At 61.1% G+C, this 17,476-nt stretch overlaps 1 protein-coding gene across 1 annotated transcript in view; it reads right to left on the minus strand.

Moving 5' to 3' along the window:
- Nucleotides 1–1,027: 1,027 nt before the first annotated feature.
- ZNF469 (zinc finger protein 469) overlaps nt 1,028–17,476 on the minus strand; it is a 54,003-nt gene continuing 37,554 nt past the window's right edge. The window contains exon 3 of the mRNA XM_059667097.1: nt 1,028–14,088. Within this exon, the coding sequence (XP_059523080.1) occupies nt 2,338–13,962 (11,625 nt within the window). The 5' untranslated portion in view covers nt 13,963–14,088 and the 3' untranslated portion in view covers nt 1,028–2,337. The remainder of the gene's footprint in view (nt 14,089–17,476) is intronic.

The following is a 17,476-nucleotide window of genomic DNA, read 5'->3' on the forward strand; positions in this document are numbered from 1 at the left end:
CCATCCCCGATCGCCCCTCCTGTGAGCGGCCCTGCCACAGAGACCCCCTCAAAGAGACCAAAGCCCCTACTCCTGACAGAATCTGTGAAAACCTCTGAGAGTGGGAGCTGCCTCTGGCCCATTTCCCGGTGCAGAACAGGTGCATAAACGGAGGCTGATGGCCAGGCCCCTCACTGACTCCCTCATGGCTGCCCACCTGGGGCTGGGGGCACACCAATGGGAGGGGCTAAGACTTAGGGAGAGGACCTGGGAAGGGCATTCCTGGTGGAGGGAACTGCACAGTCAAGGGCCTGGTGGGATGAAGGTGAGCTGGGCAGGCAGGGTGTGTCGCTGGGGCAGGGGTCTGTGGGCCTGGGCAGAAGTGATGAGGCTCCAGTTACCATTTCACAGGTGGGATCCCTCTTCCTGTGGAGAGGGCTTGGCGAGGCTCTTCTCCTCTACCCAGCACGTGTTATTGGGGACCTGCTCTGAGTGATACCCCTCATGCTGGGCCCAGGTGTTTGCTAAGGGCAAGATTAGATGGGTGCCTGACTCTAGACAGCCTCGCTTGCCCTCCAGGCACATGTCCCAGACACTGGAGTCTTTGAGGGGGTCTTCAGGTCTGGGTGAGCCCCGTGGGTCTGAGCCTGCGATGGGGGAGGGTCTCCTGGTTTTATCCCTCATGCTGTCTCTGCTGCCTTCCCGTGTCCTCTAAACTGAGCTGAGTTAATGATTTCCTGACTTTCTTGCTCTGAAAGTTTCAGAAACAAAGTGAGACTGCCCTATGGCATTATCTGCATGTGTTACCAATCCTGGAGGGGCTGGTGGGACCGCTCTGCTGCTCGGGGGAGGCTCTACAGGGCCAGGTAGCCCTGGTTTCAGGACAAAAGTGGCAGCCGAAGCTGACACTCCATGAGTCAGGTTCTGGGACCAGGTGGGCAGGCGGGGGGCTGGTTGGAGGACCGGCGCCACACAGCAGAGGCTTTCTGTGAAAATAGTGGGAATATATTTGACAGGATGAGTTTGCTGTGGTTCGCACAGCACAGCCTCAGAGTTCCCCATGTTTTATTTATCAGCACTAAAGAGGCATTCTGAGGGGCACACAACACCTTCTAGAAAGGAGATTTGGGCCTGGTTTGGTCTCTTTCAAAATACCAAAATAAAAACTTTTACATGCACATTGTACCCAAGGTAAAAATGAAAAAAAAAACAACAAAAACAAACAGAAGGAAACAAACTGGACCTCAGACACCAAGAACAGAAGGAAGTCTCCCCCACACTCCTACTCCCTTCGAAGACACGATTCTGTAAAAAGGACGTGCATACCGAGCCCTGGGTCACATCAGTGCATGAGATGCCAGCAGCGCCACACCCGGCCCTGAGTGTCCCAGCCAGCTTCTCTGACTGCAACCCTGGGGCTGGAGCCTGCTGACCGGGGAGCCAGTGAAAGACTTCTTGGGGCGGCTGGTGCCTGTGGGCCTTCCATGCAGCCCCCTTCTCACCCCTCCAGCCTGTCTCCCCTCCCAACCCACCCAGGTAAAACAAATCAAGGAAGCCTGTATTCACATTACAACATGAAAATAGCACCAGAAACTTCAGAGCTAAATTGCTGATACTTGCCAGCCGAGAGCTCTGTGTAGGAGGAAAGCTCTAGAAAGGCAACCACAGAGGCTGGGGTGTGTGTGGGGGATGGGCAGGAAGAACTGGTGAGAGCTGGCTGTTGAGCAGCTTCCTCCCAGTCCACATGGGAACCTGGTCCTCAGGGGTCAAGGTGCACTGGAAACCAGCGCTTCTGTCTGTGGTGTGGATAGTGGCCATCAAGACCATGTGCTCGGGGGGCCAGGCAGCTCACAGGTCGCTAGGAGGAGAGCCCCCCATTTGATTGGTAAGGCCACTTTGGAATTGCAGCAACAGCAGCAAGACCAAGAGGGGTCCTGCTGTGATCCGACCGTGGTTGCCTCAACTTACTTCCCTACTAGGTGACATGGAGGGGAGGACCCTGTCCAAACCTTCAAAGGAGCGGGCGCAAGGGATGCAAGGTGTGAGCTGCTCTTCAAGTTCTTGGTACTGAAAAAACAGCTTCATGGTCTCAAAGAGCCTGCTGCTGGCCAGCCCCTCACCCTCACCTTCTAGGTGGAAGGGTATTGCTGTCCATCAAACCCAGGCCCTACTCCAAGCATTAGAGTCTCAGCTCTAACACTGGAGTCTGAGCATTTGCCTGGTAAGTCAGGTGGATTAAGATGTGGCCACCAATCAAACTATCTCTGAGTATTGAAGCTTGCCAGTGTAGACAGGAGTCCCTTATTCACTGGGTTCATCCCCCAGCCCTTCTCCCATGCACTCTCTCACTCCTGTAAGTTACTCAGAGGAGTCCTTTTTCAGAGGGATCTTGAAGCTGGTTAGCCTCTGTCCGAAGAGCTGGCTGAGGAGGTCGTTCTGGGATTCAGCAGTCCAGCAGGCTCGGGGATTGGCACGTTCAGCACCGCGGACAGCTCTGCCCCTCTTGGGGGTCCTGTGCAGGGGTCTCGCCTGCGGAAAGGCTTTGCCTAGTCCATCTCTGCTGTGTCTGAAGTCCCGGTGTGTGTGGCTGGGCTCCCCCCGCTGCTGCTCTGAGGGCTGAGGCAGTGTAATGCTGCTCTGGCTACCGGGCCTGGGCTTGGCAGGGAGCACACGGCTGGGGGCAGCCTGCTTCCGGGGAGCCCGGCGGGGTTTGTCAGGGACTGAAGGGGCCCTTCCCAAGCTCCCCACACTTTCACTCTTGCTTGGCCCTAGGGTCCGGCCCTTCCTCTTCTTCTCTTTGCCCTCCCTATCCTCCCTGGGGACCAGGCTCCCTTGGGGCCCCTGGTCACCAGCTTCTCTGGGGGCCTTGGAGTAGCCCTTGGCTGGGGCTCGAGTGGGGGGCTTGTCTGGGGCGGGGCTCTGGGCTGGGCAGTTGGGCTTGGAGGGGGTAGTGGCTGTTTCGCTCTGGAGCTGCCCACTGGCTGGCTGAGGCTGGCTGCCACCTGCTGTCTTGGTGCTGTGCTGTGGGCCTCCATTGCCCTGGGAGCTGGGGCCTGGCTTGGCTTTGAGGGCAGTGGGCTTCTGCCTGTCCTCAGTGCCACGGGCCGGCTCTCCAGGCTTTGGGCTGGCCGCGGCCTTCTTCGAGTGCACCAGGAACTTGGGTGCTTTGCCGGGGATAGACAGAGTTGGCCTATCCTTTGATGAACTCGGACAGCCCCCGTGCTTGGTGGCACTCCCCTTATGGGAGGGGACTCCCTGGTCCCCCTCAGACACCATGTGGCATGTGGACGCCTGCTTCTCTTTCCGGAGCATGGAGGGGGCTTCTGGGTGATGGTCAGGGGCACATTTGCCAGGGGCACTCGGCGCCCTGCCTTTCCCTGAGAATAGGCTCTCTGAGGCTTGGCCTCTGGCCCCTGGCTGGGGCAGAAATCCCTCCAGAGGGAGAGCCTGCTGGAGAAGAGGCCCAGGGCTGCCTGGGGAAGCCCCATCTGGGGGGCTCTCCAGGGCTTGGTCTGGCTTGTGGTCATCTTTGCCATCAGCTGAGGCTGCTGGGAAAGGAGACAGAGATGGGAGAATGAACTCTTGGGAGTCAGAGGGCAGATTGGTACCCCTGGCCAGGTGGCCCTCAAGATCCATGGGCCTCTCTGGGGTCCTGGGCTGACCCTGGGTGCCACCAGGAGCCGCCTCTAGGCAGGGCTGGAGTAGGGCTGGCATGGATGCCTCGCTCAGAGTGGGGCTGCTGCCCAGAGACAGAGACCTGTCCACGACGGGCCCAGGGGTGCTGCTGGGCGTGGCCACTCTGCGCCGTTTACTAGGTAGTGAGCCCTCCCGGGCCTGTGTCTTCTGCCCAGAGGCGCCTGGCCTCCGCACCCCGCGGAATGTGAAGGGCTGCTGCCCCCTCCTCAGGTGTTTGTCCATGTGTCGGTCAAACTGCTCCTTCTTGGCGAACGTGTAGTTGCAAGAGCTGCAGATGAAGGACCTCTTGCTGATGTGGGTGACGTTGGCACAGAGCTCACAGTCATACAGTGGGGTGTGTTGCAGCTCCAGCTCCTCCCTCACCCCGTGCTCCCTGGTGAGGTGCGCACGCAGCTCGCAGGGCTCAGGGTAGACCCTAGGGCACTGGGGGCACAGGAAGACACGCTGCGGGCTGTGCACCGCAAGGTGGCGCTGCAGCTTGAAAGGCTTGGGGAACCGCTTGCCGCAGTGGTGGCAGTCTCGGGAGGGGTCCTTGCAGTCCTGATGCACTGGGACAGTGTGGGGTAGGGGCTCTCGGTTGGGGCAGGGGGCAGGGGACAGGCTGGGGCATGTCTTGGTGGAGCCAGGGAGCGTGGCAGAACTGCTGGGCAAAGCTGGGTTTGCACAGGTTGATGGACTGCTTTTGGCTAAGGTGCTGTCTGGCATCAAAGTGCCATCCTGGTTTGAGTTTTTGGTACGAGCCTTGGGTTTTGGCTTCTCCCTCTCTGCAGGGCCCCCATTTGCCTGGCCAACTGAGCACTTGCCCCTGTGGGGTTTGGAAGCCTGCCCCATCATGCTGCTCAGGAAGTGTGTGACAGTGCTGTCCCCCTCCCAGCGTCCAGATGGGTCTCCCAGGGACCTCCGTGCCGGCCCCTTTCGGGCAAATCGTAGGGCATGTTCACGCAGGTGCTCATTGTACATCCAGACATCAGCCACCTCCCGCAGGCACATGCCGCAGGCCCACAGCCCCGCCCGGCCCTGCACATGCTTCTCCTGCAGGTGCTCCCTCAGCTGCTCTCGAGAGCCAAACCTGCGCTCCACACACATGTAGCAGGTGGGGGGCGGTGAGGGGCTGTGGGCCAGCTTATGGAGGTCCAGCTCTCCCAGGCCATGAAAGCGCTGGAAGCACACCCTGCACTTGTAGGGTGTCCTCTTGGTCCTGGCATTCCGGTCTCTGACTGGGGCCCTTTTGGCCTTGGCCACCTCCTCTGGCCTTTTGCTCTGTGACCCCTGGGAGTTCACTGTGGCCTTGAAGTCTAAGAAGCTCATGTTGGAGAGAGCCACGGGGTCTTCGCAGGGTCCCAGAAAGCATATATCTTGCATCTCAAATCTGGTGCTGAGCCTCTCAGGAGCCACGGCATTCCCCGGGAGCCCGCAGTTGTAGTGTTCTTGCTCCAGGTTGGGGGGCTCAGGGCTCATGTCCCCAGGAGAAGAGGCGGTCTCATCAGCGGGGGCCCGCAGCTCCAGGCCTCGCCAAGCCGCTGGGACCATGTGCAGCTCGGGGATGCTCTCCGACGGGTGGTCCTTGGCACTGCAGGAGGGTTCCTGCTCGGCACAGTCCGCCTCTGGGTCAGGCTCCAGGGCCCATAGGCTGGGTCCTGGGGCCCAGGGGTCAATGCCAGGCATCTTGCTGCTGAGGAAGCCCTCCAGGAGGAAGGACTCAGGCAGGCCCATGGCCTCGTCACTCCATGGGTCCTCGAGGGACAGGCAGAGGGAGCCGGAGTCACTGAGATCTGTGGGCATGTGGGCAGAGGGCAGAGTTTCACTGCCCCGGAACTCCCAGGGCTCTGGCAATGGCGGAGGCTTTGGCTTTTTACAGCGCTTCCCATAGACTCGGGGGTTCTTCTTCCGAGTTAAGTGGTTGCCCAGAGGGAAGAGCTGGGAAAAGGAGGCTTCGTCATCGAACAAGCTCAGAGGGTCCCTGACACTTTCATGCTCCTGCACCCTGTCTTCTGGATTGTACAGGGGGCCCTGGAGGCAACTGCTGATGGTGTCACCTGCTTCCGAACCACAAGTCTCTGGGGGGCTTGAGGGTCCCCAGGGGGGCTTGTGCCCTTCCCAGACACCTTGCCCTGACCCACTCTCGGCTGCACTGCTGTGCCCTGCAGGTGTACCCCCAGGTGCCCTTGACAGTTCTCTGCAGACACCCGATGTCCTGGTCTCTCTGGGTCCCCAGGACTCCCTTGCCAAGGCTGCCTTCGGCTCCCTTGTCTCTTCTGCAGGAGGCACCCCCTCCATTCTACCTGGAGGTGCCACCCACTTCCCAGGTGACTTCTGTGTGGACGTCTCCTCCAGTTCTGTGGCCAGGAGGAGAGGCAGCTGTATGACCTCTGTCTCCTGCTCTGCCTCCGGTGAGAGGCAGTGGCTCAGAGGGGGTGGGTAATTGACAGTCACAGTTGATGGATTCCAGTGGCTTCTATCTGAAATCACATCAGGAGAGACTGGAGGACCGCTCTCCTCCCGGAACCTTCTTGCTCTTGGCTTTCTCGATTTCTTATTTGATTTCCCCTCTGACTCGCGGGGGATGCCCATGGGCGCTCTACCCCGCCTCTTGCCTCCTCTTCTCTCTGCCCGTTTGGGACAGGGGTCGTCCCTCTGCAGCAAGTCCCATTTCCTGGGCTCTGCAGGCTTCGAGCCCACTTCTTGCTTGACCAGGCCTGGGGTGTGTGGTTCCCAGCTCAGGGGACTGACTGGTGTTCTCACAATGCTGACCCCCTGCCTGAGCCCCTTGGACATCTTGGGACTTGGGGCATCCTCAGGAGCCCTGGAGCCCTGGACCGGAGGTGACCTAGCAGTGTGGCTGGGGCTGCTCAGCCTGTGCCTTGGTTTCTCCTTCCCGGATGCCCTGCGGCTTTTCTTCCCAGGGGGGCAGCTCATCTGAGCTGCAGGCTCCCCAGATTGGGGAGCAGCCAGGGCTGGGGGGTTTGGTTGGGAGGTGACCCCCTGTATCCTGTGCTTCCTGGCTCTGTGGCGGCTTAGGCCTGGTCCGGATCGGAAGGTGGCCGAGCAGATCTCGCAGGTCACAGGCCGCCCTCTGGGGTTCTTCCAGCAGCTGCTCTCAGTAGACATGGGGCTGTTTTTAAAGCCACAAGGCTTCTGTTTGGGGTCCTGGGGACAAAGAGGGTCCCCCTGGGGCACCTTCTGGGGGACATTTCTGAGGCTCTGTGGGGAGTTGGGCCTGGAGTTGCTGGCTGTGCTGCTCAGAGACGTGGCTCTGTCCTGCTGGAGCTCTTCACAAGGGCAGGTGACTGTCAGGCCTCTGGTGCCAGCTGCTGAGGCCTTTGAAATGCCAGGGTGCCCAGCCCCAGGTATCTTATGGTCCTCCTCGCCCTGGGTGCTGGCCCCGGCCTCACCTTCCCGGCAGGCACGAGGCTCTGGCCCTGCTGTCGTCTGGGAGGAAGCGTCAGTGGGCGCAGTGGTGATGCTCTGGCCTTCCCTGTGTCCTGGGTGTTCTGAGGAGGGGCCCTCGGGCGTCCTGTCTGGGCTGCTGTGGGGCAGTGCTCCCCTGCGGTGGGGGTCTGGCCATTCATCCCTGGGGCCTCTAACTGCTCCCATGCCATCTGTGGCAGGAATGCCGGGTAGGGCTGCAGCCTGGACGGTCACTCTTGGGGACATGGCCCTCGATGGGGGAGAAGGGACATCATAGGCAGGAGATCCCCTCAGCCTCTCTTTTCTAGAACCCTCTAGGGATCTTGGAATGTAGCCTTCAGGGTGATCCCCCACATGGGTGGAAATGAAGGCATTGATGAGACCGGGCTGGCCCGTGGAAGTGTCTTGCAGTGGGCTCCGTTCCCCTAGGAGAGAGTGGCAGACCAGGCTTTCCTTGAGGCCACAAGAGCTTGTCCTCAAAGATGAGGAGGTTGCCAGGGACCCTCCAGCTCTAGCATCTGTGGGAGCTGGGGTGCAGTCAGCCCTTTTTAGAGCTGTACAGGCAGAGGAATAGGCTGGCAGGTGATTCATGCTGGTAGGGTCCCCGAGGGATGGTGACACTGGGAGCAGCCCCCTCAGCTCACCTGAAGGCACTGTGGGAGGGTCTTCCTGGAGCAGGTGCTCAAGGCTGCAGGGAACAGGGGTGGCTGCAGAAATGGGCAAGGGGGCACAGCTGGCCAGGTCTCTCATGGGGAGCTCTGTGCACTCCCCATTGAGTAGCAGGTGTTTCTTAAGGCCTGGACTGGTCGCCTCTGGAGTCCAATCCTCAGGCCCATTTTGGGCATGGGTTGCTGTCAAGACCGGGACTAAAGATTCCACATCAGAGGAGGAGGGGCTGGGAGTGGACTGTGCCTCATTTTGAAGGCCCAAGTTCGGTCTGCTTCCCTGGACCTGCCCCCCTAGCTGGTTTGCAGCCCCAGCAGGGCTGGCCAGTGTAGTTTCAGGATCAGCATCAACTGTGGTGTGGTTGTCTGGGCTCCCCAGGCTCCTCCAGTTATCTGGTTGCAGCTGGATGGTTTCGCCTGGGCCTTTGAGCTTCTCAGCCTGGCCGGGTGAGCCCAGATGGCCACCTGCCTCTGGCCTCAGCTGACATCTGGTCATTTCAGAGATAGCTGTCACCTGCACACCGCCATCTGAACCCTTATCAGGGCCATGGGCCACATTCCCACATTCTATGATGTCCTCTTCCACATCTGAGGGGTTGCTCTGTTGAGAGCTCTGGGTGTTGGCAAGCTGAGGCCCCTGTAAGCTCTGGTCATCATCTTCATTCTCAGCTGCTCCGGCCACCAGGAGCTGGAGTTGACATAGGGGGCTTTCGGCTGGGTCCTGGGGCCTCCTGCCAGGACTGATGTTGGGCATGCAGCCAGGACTTGGGGAGGCCCCTGCTGGTACAACCTTCTTGTTACCCTCAGAGCCAGGGCTCCCTGCTGCAGGGTGGAGGGGACCTGTTTCTTCTGCTCCGTCTGCACTGCTTAGAGAATGTCCCTTGAGGGCCTCACGGTGACTGGTACCAGAAGGTGGACTGGCACCCAGATGTAGAACTGCAGCACCCTGAAATGCCAAGTCAGGTGCCAGATGGGCAACAGGACTGCTGAGCCCCTCCAGCTCAGCGGCATCTTGGCCGGACCCCTGCGCCTTGCAGGATCCCCGTCTTTGAGTGCAGGGAAGGAGCAGCAGGACATCTTCGTTGTAATGGATTCCGGTGGCCTTGTTATTTTTAAGAAACAAAGGCTCATGGTTTGGGCTGCACTTCACTAACTTCCCTCTGTCCGAGGGGGGTTTGAGTGGCTCTCCGGGGTCTGGGAGACAGGCTTCTGGGCAGCCCCTGAAGCTCTCTTCCGCCTCAGGAAGCCCTCTCCTGGAGACTCTGGTGTTCTGCACGGGCTGGAAACTGAGGCTAGCCCCAGCAACCTGGTCTTTGTGGGTTGCAGGGGGAGGGGCTGCTTCTCCCAGGTGAAATGAGGGCCACTCCTCCTGGGGGCTCCCTAGGGTCTCCTCTGTGGTGGCCACGGCTGTTTCTGCCCCTTCCTGGTGTGGACTCAGTTCCCCAAGATCAGTGAGGTCAGCTGTGGAGAATGAGTCCTTTTGGGGTGAAGCCGCCTGATGGATGGGCAGCGGGGTGCCTGTGCCCGAGCGCATTCTGCCCGTGTGCGGAGCTCCACGCAGCTCTCCCGGAGCCTCCTGCACATCTTTGCTTTGCAGCTGACTTTCTAATTCGGTAACCAATCGTTTGATCTCTAGTTCATCCTCAGGCAGGTTGCTCATAAAAGTGATGCTACATTCGCTAACCTTGCACGGCAAAGGTGGAGGGGTGGCGGCTGTTGTCCTTTCACGAGGACACCTCTTACTGAACACCTTTGCCCCTGAGAGGTCAGGAGAATGGTCCAGATGGCTGGAGAGCACTGGGGAAACTTCCTCCAGCAGAGACCAGCCCTTCTCAGGCAGAAATGAGGGGTAGGGTGGGTCCAGCTGGGGTTTCCTTGGGGGTGGATCAATGCGTGTAGGCGGTGGCGGTGGGTCCCCGTTTCCGGACAGGCTGCTGTAGATCGGTGAGTTGAACTCGTCCATGGGCAGCTCCGAGAGGAGGGGCGTGGACTCCAATGTCAGCGGAGATTCGGCTTTGCCTGGGTCCGTGTCCATTGTGTAGGGTGGATTCCTGGGGGGTTTTGGCTTGAGGGAGCTGGGGTCCACACCCTCCTGGCACAGGTGCCTGCTACTGGCTGCAGGAGTCTCTGGAGCCAAGGGCTGGGAGTACAAGTCTTTGGGGAAATAGCCAGCCAGGTCTTTGGGTCCAAGGAGCAACTTTTTGGGGGGGCTGCTGTAGGGCTGGGGCTCCATTTTGGCAGCTGGAACCAGGGAGTCTCTGTTAAAAAGAGCAGAGTCACACCCAAGATCAGGGGTCTTTAAAAACAGGGTGCTGGGCTCGGGGTAGGCAGCAGCGGTGTCAGTGATGGGGACCAGCAATTCTCCTGGCAGGCAGGCAGGGGGGTCCTCTTTGTCATGAGAGATGGGGGGTTCTGTGCACAGGGGGACACCCAGCAGGCTGCCTGCGCCTGGCAGTGCTGAGCTCCCGTGGGGCACCGTGGCGTCCTCCCTGCCTGGCTGTGGTTGCTCAGGGACTCGGGGACAGAGACTTCCTTCCACACAGGTGGACGGAGGAGAGCCCGAGACATCTCCGAGAAGCTCTGCGGTGTCAGGAAGAACATCTTCTTGAGGGAAGTCCAGCGATGGATGGTTTTCTTCTGGGGTCTTGGTGCTGGTGGGAATCTGCAGGAGACACTTGGGGTCTGTCTCCTTAGGGCTGTCTACCGTCTCAGGGCTTTGCCGTGGGCCCTGGCCCTCAGGGCTCTCACTGGGGCCTGGGCAAGGCCTGCCTGGCTTTGTGGTTTCCGGCCTCATGACCTTCCTGGATTTCTGCTGCTTTCGCTCTTCTCTAGGACCCAGGGCTAAGTCCATTTCCTTCCTCTTCTCACCTCGGCGCCACCGCCGGCTGCCGTGCCGAGGCCGGCCTCTGAGGCGGGAGCCCCGAGCCTGCAAGTTGTCCTCCTCCTCGGACTCTGAAGCGTAGTCGTATTCCTGGAGCCTGCCCTCCAGGGTGCTGGGTGCGGGCCTCTCGGTCGCCAGGGAGAAGCCACTGCCCTGGCCTTGCTGCGCCTGCTGCTTGTGCAGCTGATTCTTCTGCTGCACGATCTTGTGGATGAGCTCCTTGCTCCAGGTGCCACCCCAGGCCTTCCTCCTCCGGGAATCCTTCCGCAGGGACAGGCGGAGGCGCTTAGAGCTCCCAGTCTCCGCCGGGAGGAGCCTCCCACAGGGGTCTGTGTGGCTCTTGAGGGCTTGGGTCCTGAGGTCCCGGGGGCGGTGTGGGGCTGGCTCAGCCCTTTTGCCCTTTCTCCTGGGCCTCAGACAGGAGGCTCTGGTGCCCCTGCCCGACCTCTTGGCAGTGTTGGCTGTGTCCAGTTCTCCTTGGGAAAACTTAAACTGCTTCCCTCTCCTCTGCTGGCTGGCCAGGCTGGTCCTATTTGCCTCCGCAGGCACTGGGCCCCGGGATCGAGTTTTGGGCCGGCTGCAGGCTGTGTAGCCCCCGTCCCCAGGGCGGGGGGCCTGGGGCTCCACGGTTGGGAGCGGGGGATGGGATTTGTTCTCTGGCATGACCCCACCCACTCTGGTCTTGGTGGGCAACCCGGCACTGGTACCTCTGGGGCCAGGAGGTTCTTCATCAGCGAAGACGTCGATGAAACTGCTGTCGATCTCAGGGTTGTCTGACTGATATTCCAGGCCGTTGAGGGCCTCGGTGATGAGGCTGTCCAGCTTGGCATCATCCTCCAGGTCCAGGTCCGCAGCAGAGAGTGGGAAAGGGGCAGTGGTCAGGTTGGGCAAGAACGTTGTCCTCAGGGGGTCATCTTTGCCATCCACCCGGAGGTCTCCCCCTAGTAGGAAGGGGACCGTCTTAGTGTGGCTGAGAAGGCTTGGGTTCCCGGGGTCCGGTGCTTTGGGGGCAGCCAGCACAGAGGGGGCGGCGGAAGGCCGGGGGATCTCTGCGGGCTGCTGGTGGCTGTCCTTGGTCCTGGCCAGGAGCAGGCTGCAAAACTGCCGGTGCTCCAGGAAGGTGGCCAGGCTGCTGTAGTTTCGGTCGCACTGCTTGCAAGTGAGCAGCACGTCCAGCTGGTCCAGGCTGGCGCTGCTGAGGGGGAAGTGATGGGCAGAGTAGGGGGGCGGCTCCGGGGGGAAGCCCTCCAGCCCCCCACTGCCCACCTCGGAGACCGCACTGGGAAATGGGACCTCCTCCAGGCATTTGAAGGTACCCTCAGCCCCCAGCGCCTCTGTGGGGAAAGGGAAGGTCTTGATTGGCTCTGGCTGGTAGTGGATGGGGAGGGCATGTGAGGGGTCAGGGGATGGGAAGGGGCTGCTGTTCTCCTGGGGGTGACTGGGGGGGTGGAAGAAGGAAGAGGGCCCTAGTGGGCCGGGGAGCTGGCTCTCCTCCGAGCTGGGGTTGGCTGGGCTGCTGGACAGCGGTGACAGTGAGGAGCAGGTGCTGCTGCCGGCTGTGTTGGTGGCGGGTGAGGGCAGTGGGGACTCACTGGGAGAGGCTCCCACAAGTCTGGGTGGGGGCAGGCTGGGGGTCCCTTGGGGTGAGACCTGGGGCTGGGCCACCCCAAAGAACAGGGGCTGGGCTCCAGGGTCCTGCAGCCCGTTGTAGGTGAACAGCCCCGGGGAGCTGCTGCTGTGCTGGCCGGGGCTGTTTCTCAGCACCAGCTTCTCCCCAGGTCCAGGTGTCTTGCTGGCAGCACCCAGGGCTACCTGGCGGCCCCCCTGCCACTCAGGGGTCCCTGGGGGAAAAGGCAGCCGGTTCAGCATCTCCACTGGATGGGGGCTGGGCCTGGTGGCCGGGAGCACCCGGGGCCAGGGCAGCGGGGGGCTCTGAGGGAGGCCAAGTCGCTGGCCAGAGCTGGGCTGGCCTTCAAAGAACACACCCCTGGTGGTGGCTGGGGGGCCCAGGGGAGGCGTGGGGTAAGGGGCTCTGGTGGGATCCCACAGCTGGGGCAGCCTGGTGGGCAGTGGCCCAGGGTTGGCCAGCTCTGTGTCCAGAGAACTAGGACTGGTGCCCACCCCACTGGCTCCCGGGCTTCCATAAGCCTGCCCTGGAAAGTGCCTCTGGGGCAAAGAGTTTGGGGGTCCCCTGGGGCTCCCCAGTCCATTGTGGGCTGAAGGCGGTCTCTCAGGGAGGGCTGTGGTCAGGCTCTTGTGCAAACCGTCTGGGAAGGTGACCGTGCTCTCTGAGAAGGGGCTGGGGACCGGGCGAGCAGCACCAGTTGTGGGGAGAGCACGGCCGAGGTCACTGGTGGGGTCAAGGCGCCCCGGCTGGCTGGAGAAGCAGGACGGGGGTGGGGGAGCAGGCTGCGTGGGCAGGGGGTAGGCCACGCCTGTGCCCACTGCCTCCTCCTGCCATGCTCCCCGAGGCTGGTGGAAGGCAAACACCAGGGCCCTCTCAGAGTGCTCAGGCCCTGCCGTGTCCTCGGGGAAGGGCTTTGGGCCAGGCCCAGGCAGTGCTGGGAAGGGGATCTGGAAGGAGGCCACCCTGGGGCTGCCAGCTTTGGGAAAGGGCTCCGGTTCTGTGGGAAGGACCCTGAAACTAGCACCTGGGAAGTTGTTTTCAGCAGCGGGAAGCCAGGCATCGGCCCCACTGGCCTGGAATTCTGAGTAGGAGGCTGGCCTGCAGGGACTGGCGTCACTGCTCTGGGGGGCCCTAAGGGGCGGGGGCCCTGGGGTGGCACTCGGTGAGGTATAATTGGTGGAGGTAAAGCTGGAGGGTGTCTCCTGGAAGCACCTTTGGAAGCTGAGCTCTTCTGGGGCAGGAGGGGCCTCTGCTTCTGGGGGCCGGGGGCCCTCGCGCTGTGGGCCCTCAGGGGTCTCATCCAGGGCGGGCCTGGCCCTTGAGCCCGAAATGCTCAGAGTGCAGCGCTGCTGGGGGCTGTTGTCTGCCCTGCCTGTGTGCCCTGTGGGAGCCTGTGTGTGGCTCCTCCCTAGTGGGGCCTGGGGGCTACCACCCTTCCTGGGGGGACTGCTTAGGGGCTGGGTTCTCTGGAGGGTGGCCTTGGGCTCCACCTCCCTAGCCTGCCCAGGCTGGGTATCAGGGGGCTCCATGGCCTGGGCCCCGCTGCCCAGCTCCCTCATGGCCTTGGTGGTCCTGCTGGCCAGGGCACTGTCCTCGCCGGGGGGCTGGGGGGCTGTGCCACTGGCCATGCCACTGGCTGTCTGGCAGGATTGCAGGCCTCTGGTCATGGCTGGGGGCGGTGCTCCGCGGGGCTGCTCTCCAGGCATGGCCCCTCCGTCTGGTTGCTAGGAGGATGTGGTGGTCCGCGGGGGTCCGTGGGGAGAGGGCTGGGTGGCCATCCTTGCCCCTTGGGGGTCCCTGGAGAAACCTGCTCTCATGGTCCTGGGTGGAGCCTGAAAGGAGAAGACAGAAGTGAGGAGGGAGCTGTGGAGGCTCCCTGGCTCCCACGGAAGCTGTGCCAGGCTGGGAGCAGAAGCAGCTGGCACCAAAGCCCCCACCTTTAGAGGAAGGGGCTCAGCTCCAATGCCACTTTGAGAGACAAGAGGAGAAAAGCTTTCCTGCCAGACTGAGCAAGGGGTTGAGGGGCGGGGAGAAGGAGAGAGGAAAAAGGGGGGTGCTCAGAAGACCCCTGGCCACCTCAGAGCAGTCCTGTGTGGCTCTGGCCAGCCTGTGAGTGAAAGGCCCCAGACCTACGGAGGCCCCATGGCAGGGATAAAGAGCACCTGGTGGGCCATCTGTGTGACCTGAGCTACAGCCCAGGTGGGGTCAGGGGACAACCCAGGCGGGACAGAGGGGACACCTCCGCCTGCTGAGAGGAGGGGCCTCACATCAGCAGCGGAGTTGGGAAATAAGGGGTGAGACTATGCACACCTGAGTCTGGCCTGAGGCTCACACCTGGGTCTGTGATGGCCTTACAGCTGTTGCACACAGGACAGCCTCAAGCCACTTGCCCTGGGGACCCACTGGTCAGCCCCTTGGGTGGGGTCTGCATCTGTATTTCTAGGCAGCGCCAGGCACTGCTGGTGCTTCCTCCCTGTGTGTGGAGACCTCCCCAGGGATCATAGTCTGACTTGGGGCACAAGCATCCCTGTCTCTCCTGGGTGGGGATGGTTCCAGTACTGTCCCTCTCCCCCCCCGTGGCCAGCCCCGCGAACCCCCCCCCCCCCATCCCAGCAGCGTGTGTGCCCCTCCCCTCTTAAGCAGAGGTCTTACCCCCTCTTCTGGGCCCCACTGCCTGGGGCCAGCCCTTCCATCCCCTTTCCATCCCAAGACTGGAGACGTTGGAGCAAGTGCTTGTGGGTGAAGTTTGTTGAATGGATGAACGATAGCAGTAACCTCAGCATGAGCTCCTTCTGAGCATTTGGCTGGGGGCCCGGGAGCTGAGCGCTTTCCATCAGCCACTTGTCCTGTCTTCATAGTGGCTCTGGAGGTCAGAACCCTTAGAGCTACGGGGAGGTGAGTACCTCACACATGGCCTCACAGCTAGTGGAAGGCACTGGGGGTCCCCAGGAAGGGCCTCCTCCAGCCATGCCACACATGGTCTGGACACCAGATTGGGGCCAGGCTGTGGCCGGTGTGGAGACAGCAGCAGCCTGGCCCCTCACAAGCCCCTGCATGAGAGAGGGCAGAGCCTATGACAGGGGTGGGCAAACTTTTTGACTCGAGAGCCACAATGGGTTCTTAAACTGGACCGGAGGGCCGGAACAAAAGCATGGATGGAGTGTTTGTGTGAACTAATACAAATTCAAAGCAAACATCATTACATAAAAGGGCACGGTCTTTTTTTTTTTTTTAGTTTTATTCATTTCAAACGGGCCGGATCCGGCCCACAGGCTGTAGTTTGCCCACGGCTGGCCTATGAGATGTCATCCTCCCTGTTGGACTTTGAACTGCCCAGTGCAAGTCCTGGCTTAGCCGCTGACCTGCTGTGGGACCTGGGACTAGTCCCTCAGCATCCCTGAGCCTGGAAAATGGGGATCTCAGGAGAGCCCCCTGGTGGGGCTGTTGTGAAATAACACGGGTCACTGTGTCCAAGCTGTATATCAGGTCCCTTGTGGACCATCTGCTGTGTGTGTGGTTTTCTGACTATTCCTGTTTCTGCCTGAGCCTGGGGCCCCCAAACTAGGGAGCCTGCAGTTTATTCTCTGCCTCATCCCCACTGCTTGGAGTTTGGCGCACAGTAGGCACTCACGATTGAGGAAAGGTCGGTTTACACACCCTTGAATAGGGATGGTAACGGCGCCACTCTCATTGGATCGTTCTAAGGTTCAACATTCTTGTGACCTCCCATGGCCTGGCATGCAGGGACACTCGCTTCCTGTGCCTCCCCAGCCTCAGTGTCCCCATCTGTGCACGGGTGGTGGCATTGCTTCTCCTGGGGCACTGCTGGCAGCCAGATGGGAGCCTGGTCTGTCAGCCCTCCAAGCTGCAGCGACACCTGGGCCATCCTGAGTGGGCTTTTAAAGAGGAGCAGAAGTCTCTGACCCCATGGCCCCACCTGCTCTCAGGGACACCTGCAGCCTCCAGGTAGCTCCGAGCTCTGGTCAGAAAGCTCCCCATGGGGGCTGGAGGCAGTAGATCACATGACTAAGATCCGGCTGTCCCCGTGGAAGGGTTGTTTCAATCCGCCCGGCTACCGGCAGGCTTGGCCACATGGCTCCGTTCAATCTAGCTGTGAGCCGCAGTGACTCATGCTACTTCTGAGCAGAGGCTTTTAGAGCAGAGATCTGGAAACCTGCCTTGCTGCCTTTTCGAGGACTGAGGTCACAAGCTGTGGACAGGCGGTAGGCTGGCCGCCTGGTCACTGGTGGGGCACTGTCCATCTCTGGGCTCCTGTTCCCATCAGCCAAGGGGGGAGTGTCAGACCAGGCTATTCCCAAGGGTCCTTTTGTTTCCAGCAACCAGAACCGGCTTTTCTTGGCGGGAAGGCCAGTCACTGGGGCTGACCCCTCGTTCATGCATTCACACTCACGAGAGCGCTTCTGGACATCTGCCCCAGGCCCAGCGCTCAGGGGGAGATAAACTGCAGCTTTGGGGCTCAGAGCTCCTGTGGGGCCCACAGAGGCTGGGCGTGGGGGGCAGGGAGTGGCATTTTTTGAGTACCTACTGCATGCTAGGTGGAACTTAACCATCAAGATGATGTCCCTGACACCGTTCTAGGGACATCAGAGGAGGGGGCTCCTGCCTGGCTGGAATCAGAGGAGACTTCCTAGAGGAGGCGGCATCAGTTTTGGCCACGTGGATGGAGAGGGCATTCAGGGGTGGGAACTGTGAGCGCAGGCAGGTGCAGGGCTGCTTGGGAACACTGGGAGAAAGTGCTCTGTGCCGAGGAAGGAACTGTGTGGAGCTGGGCCAGTTCCTGAAGGACACTGAGGCCTTTACAGGGTGGGCAAGTGGGACCCAAGTGAGCGGGTATCAGGCTGCAGCCAGTGGCTTGGGCAAGGTGGCCTGCCTTCCCATGTGCTCTGACCCAGGCCAGGGAGTCTCCTGGGGCCCCCTTGGCCACTGGCTGCAGCTACACGCCACAGGGAAAGCTCTTTAACCTCATGCAGGCGGTGATCCAGCAAAAGTTGGGCCAAGAGCTGGCTCTGGACCAGAAGGGGGGGGCTCTGGCCTGTGGGACCTCCCCTCTTGAACTTCTCAGCCGAAGGGGGCAGGACCCAGGCTGACTTCCAGGCCTCCAGTTGCATAGGCAGTGAAGTCCATGGGGTCAGGTGTGCAGAGGTGCCAGGGCCTCTGACATCCGAGGGCTTCTGACCTTGCAGGGCCTCCTTCACCTGC

Source organism: Myotis daubentonii, chromosome 15, assembly GCF_963259705.1.
Source record: "Myotis daubentonii chromosome 15, mMyoDau2.1, whole genome shotgun sequence".
NCBI classification, from domain to species: domain Eukaryota; kingdom Metazoa; phylum Chordata; class Mammalia; order Chiroptera; family Vespertilionidae; genus Myotis; species Myotis daubentonii.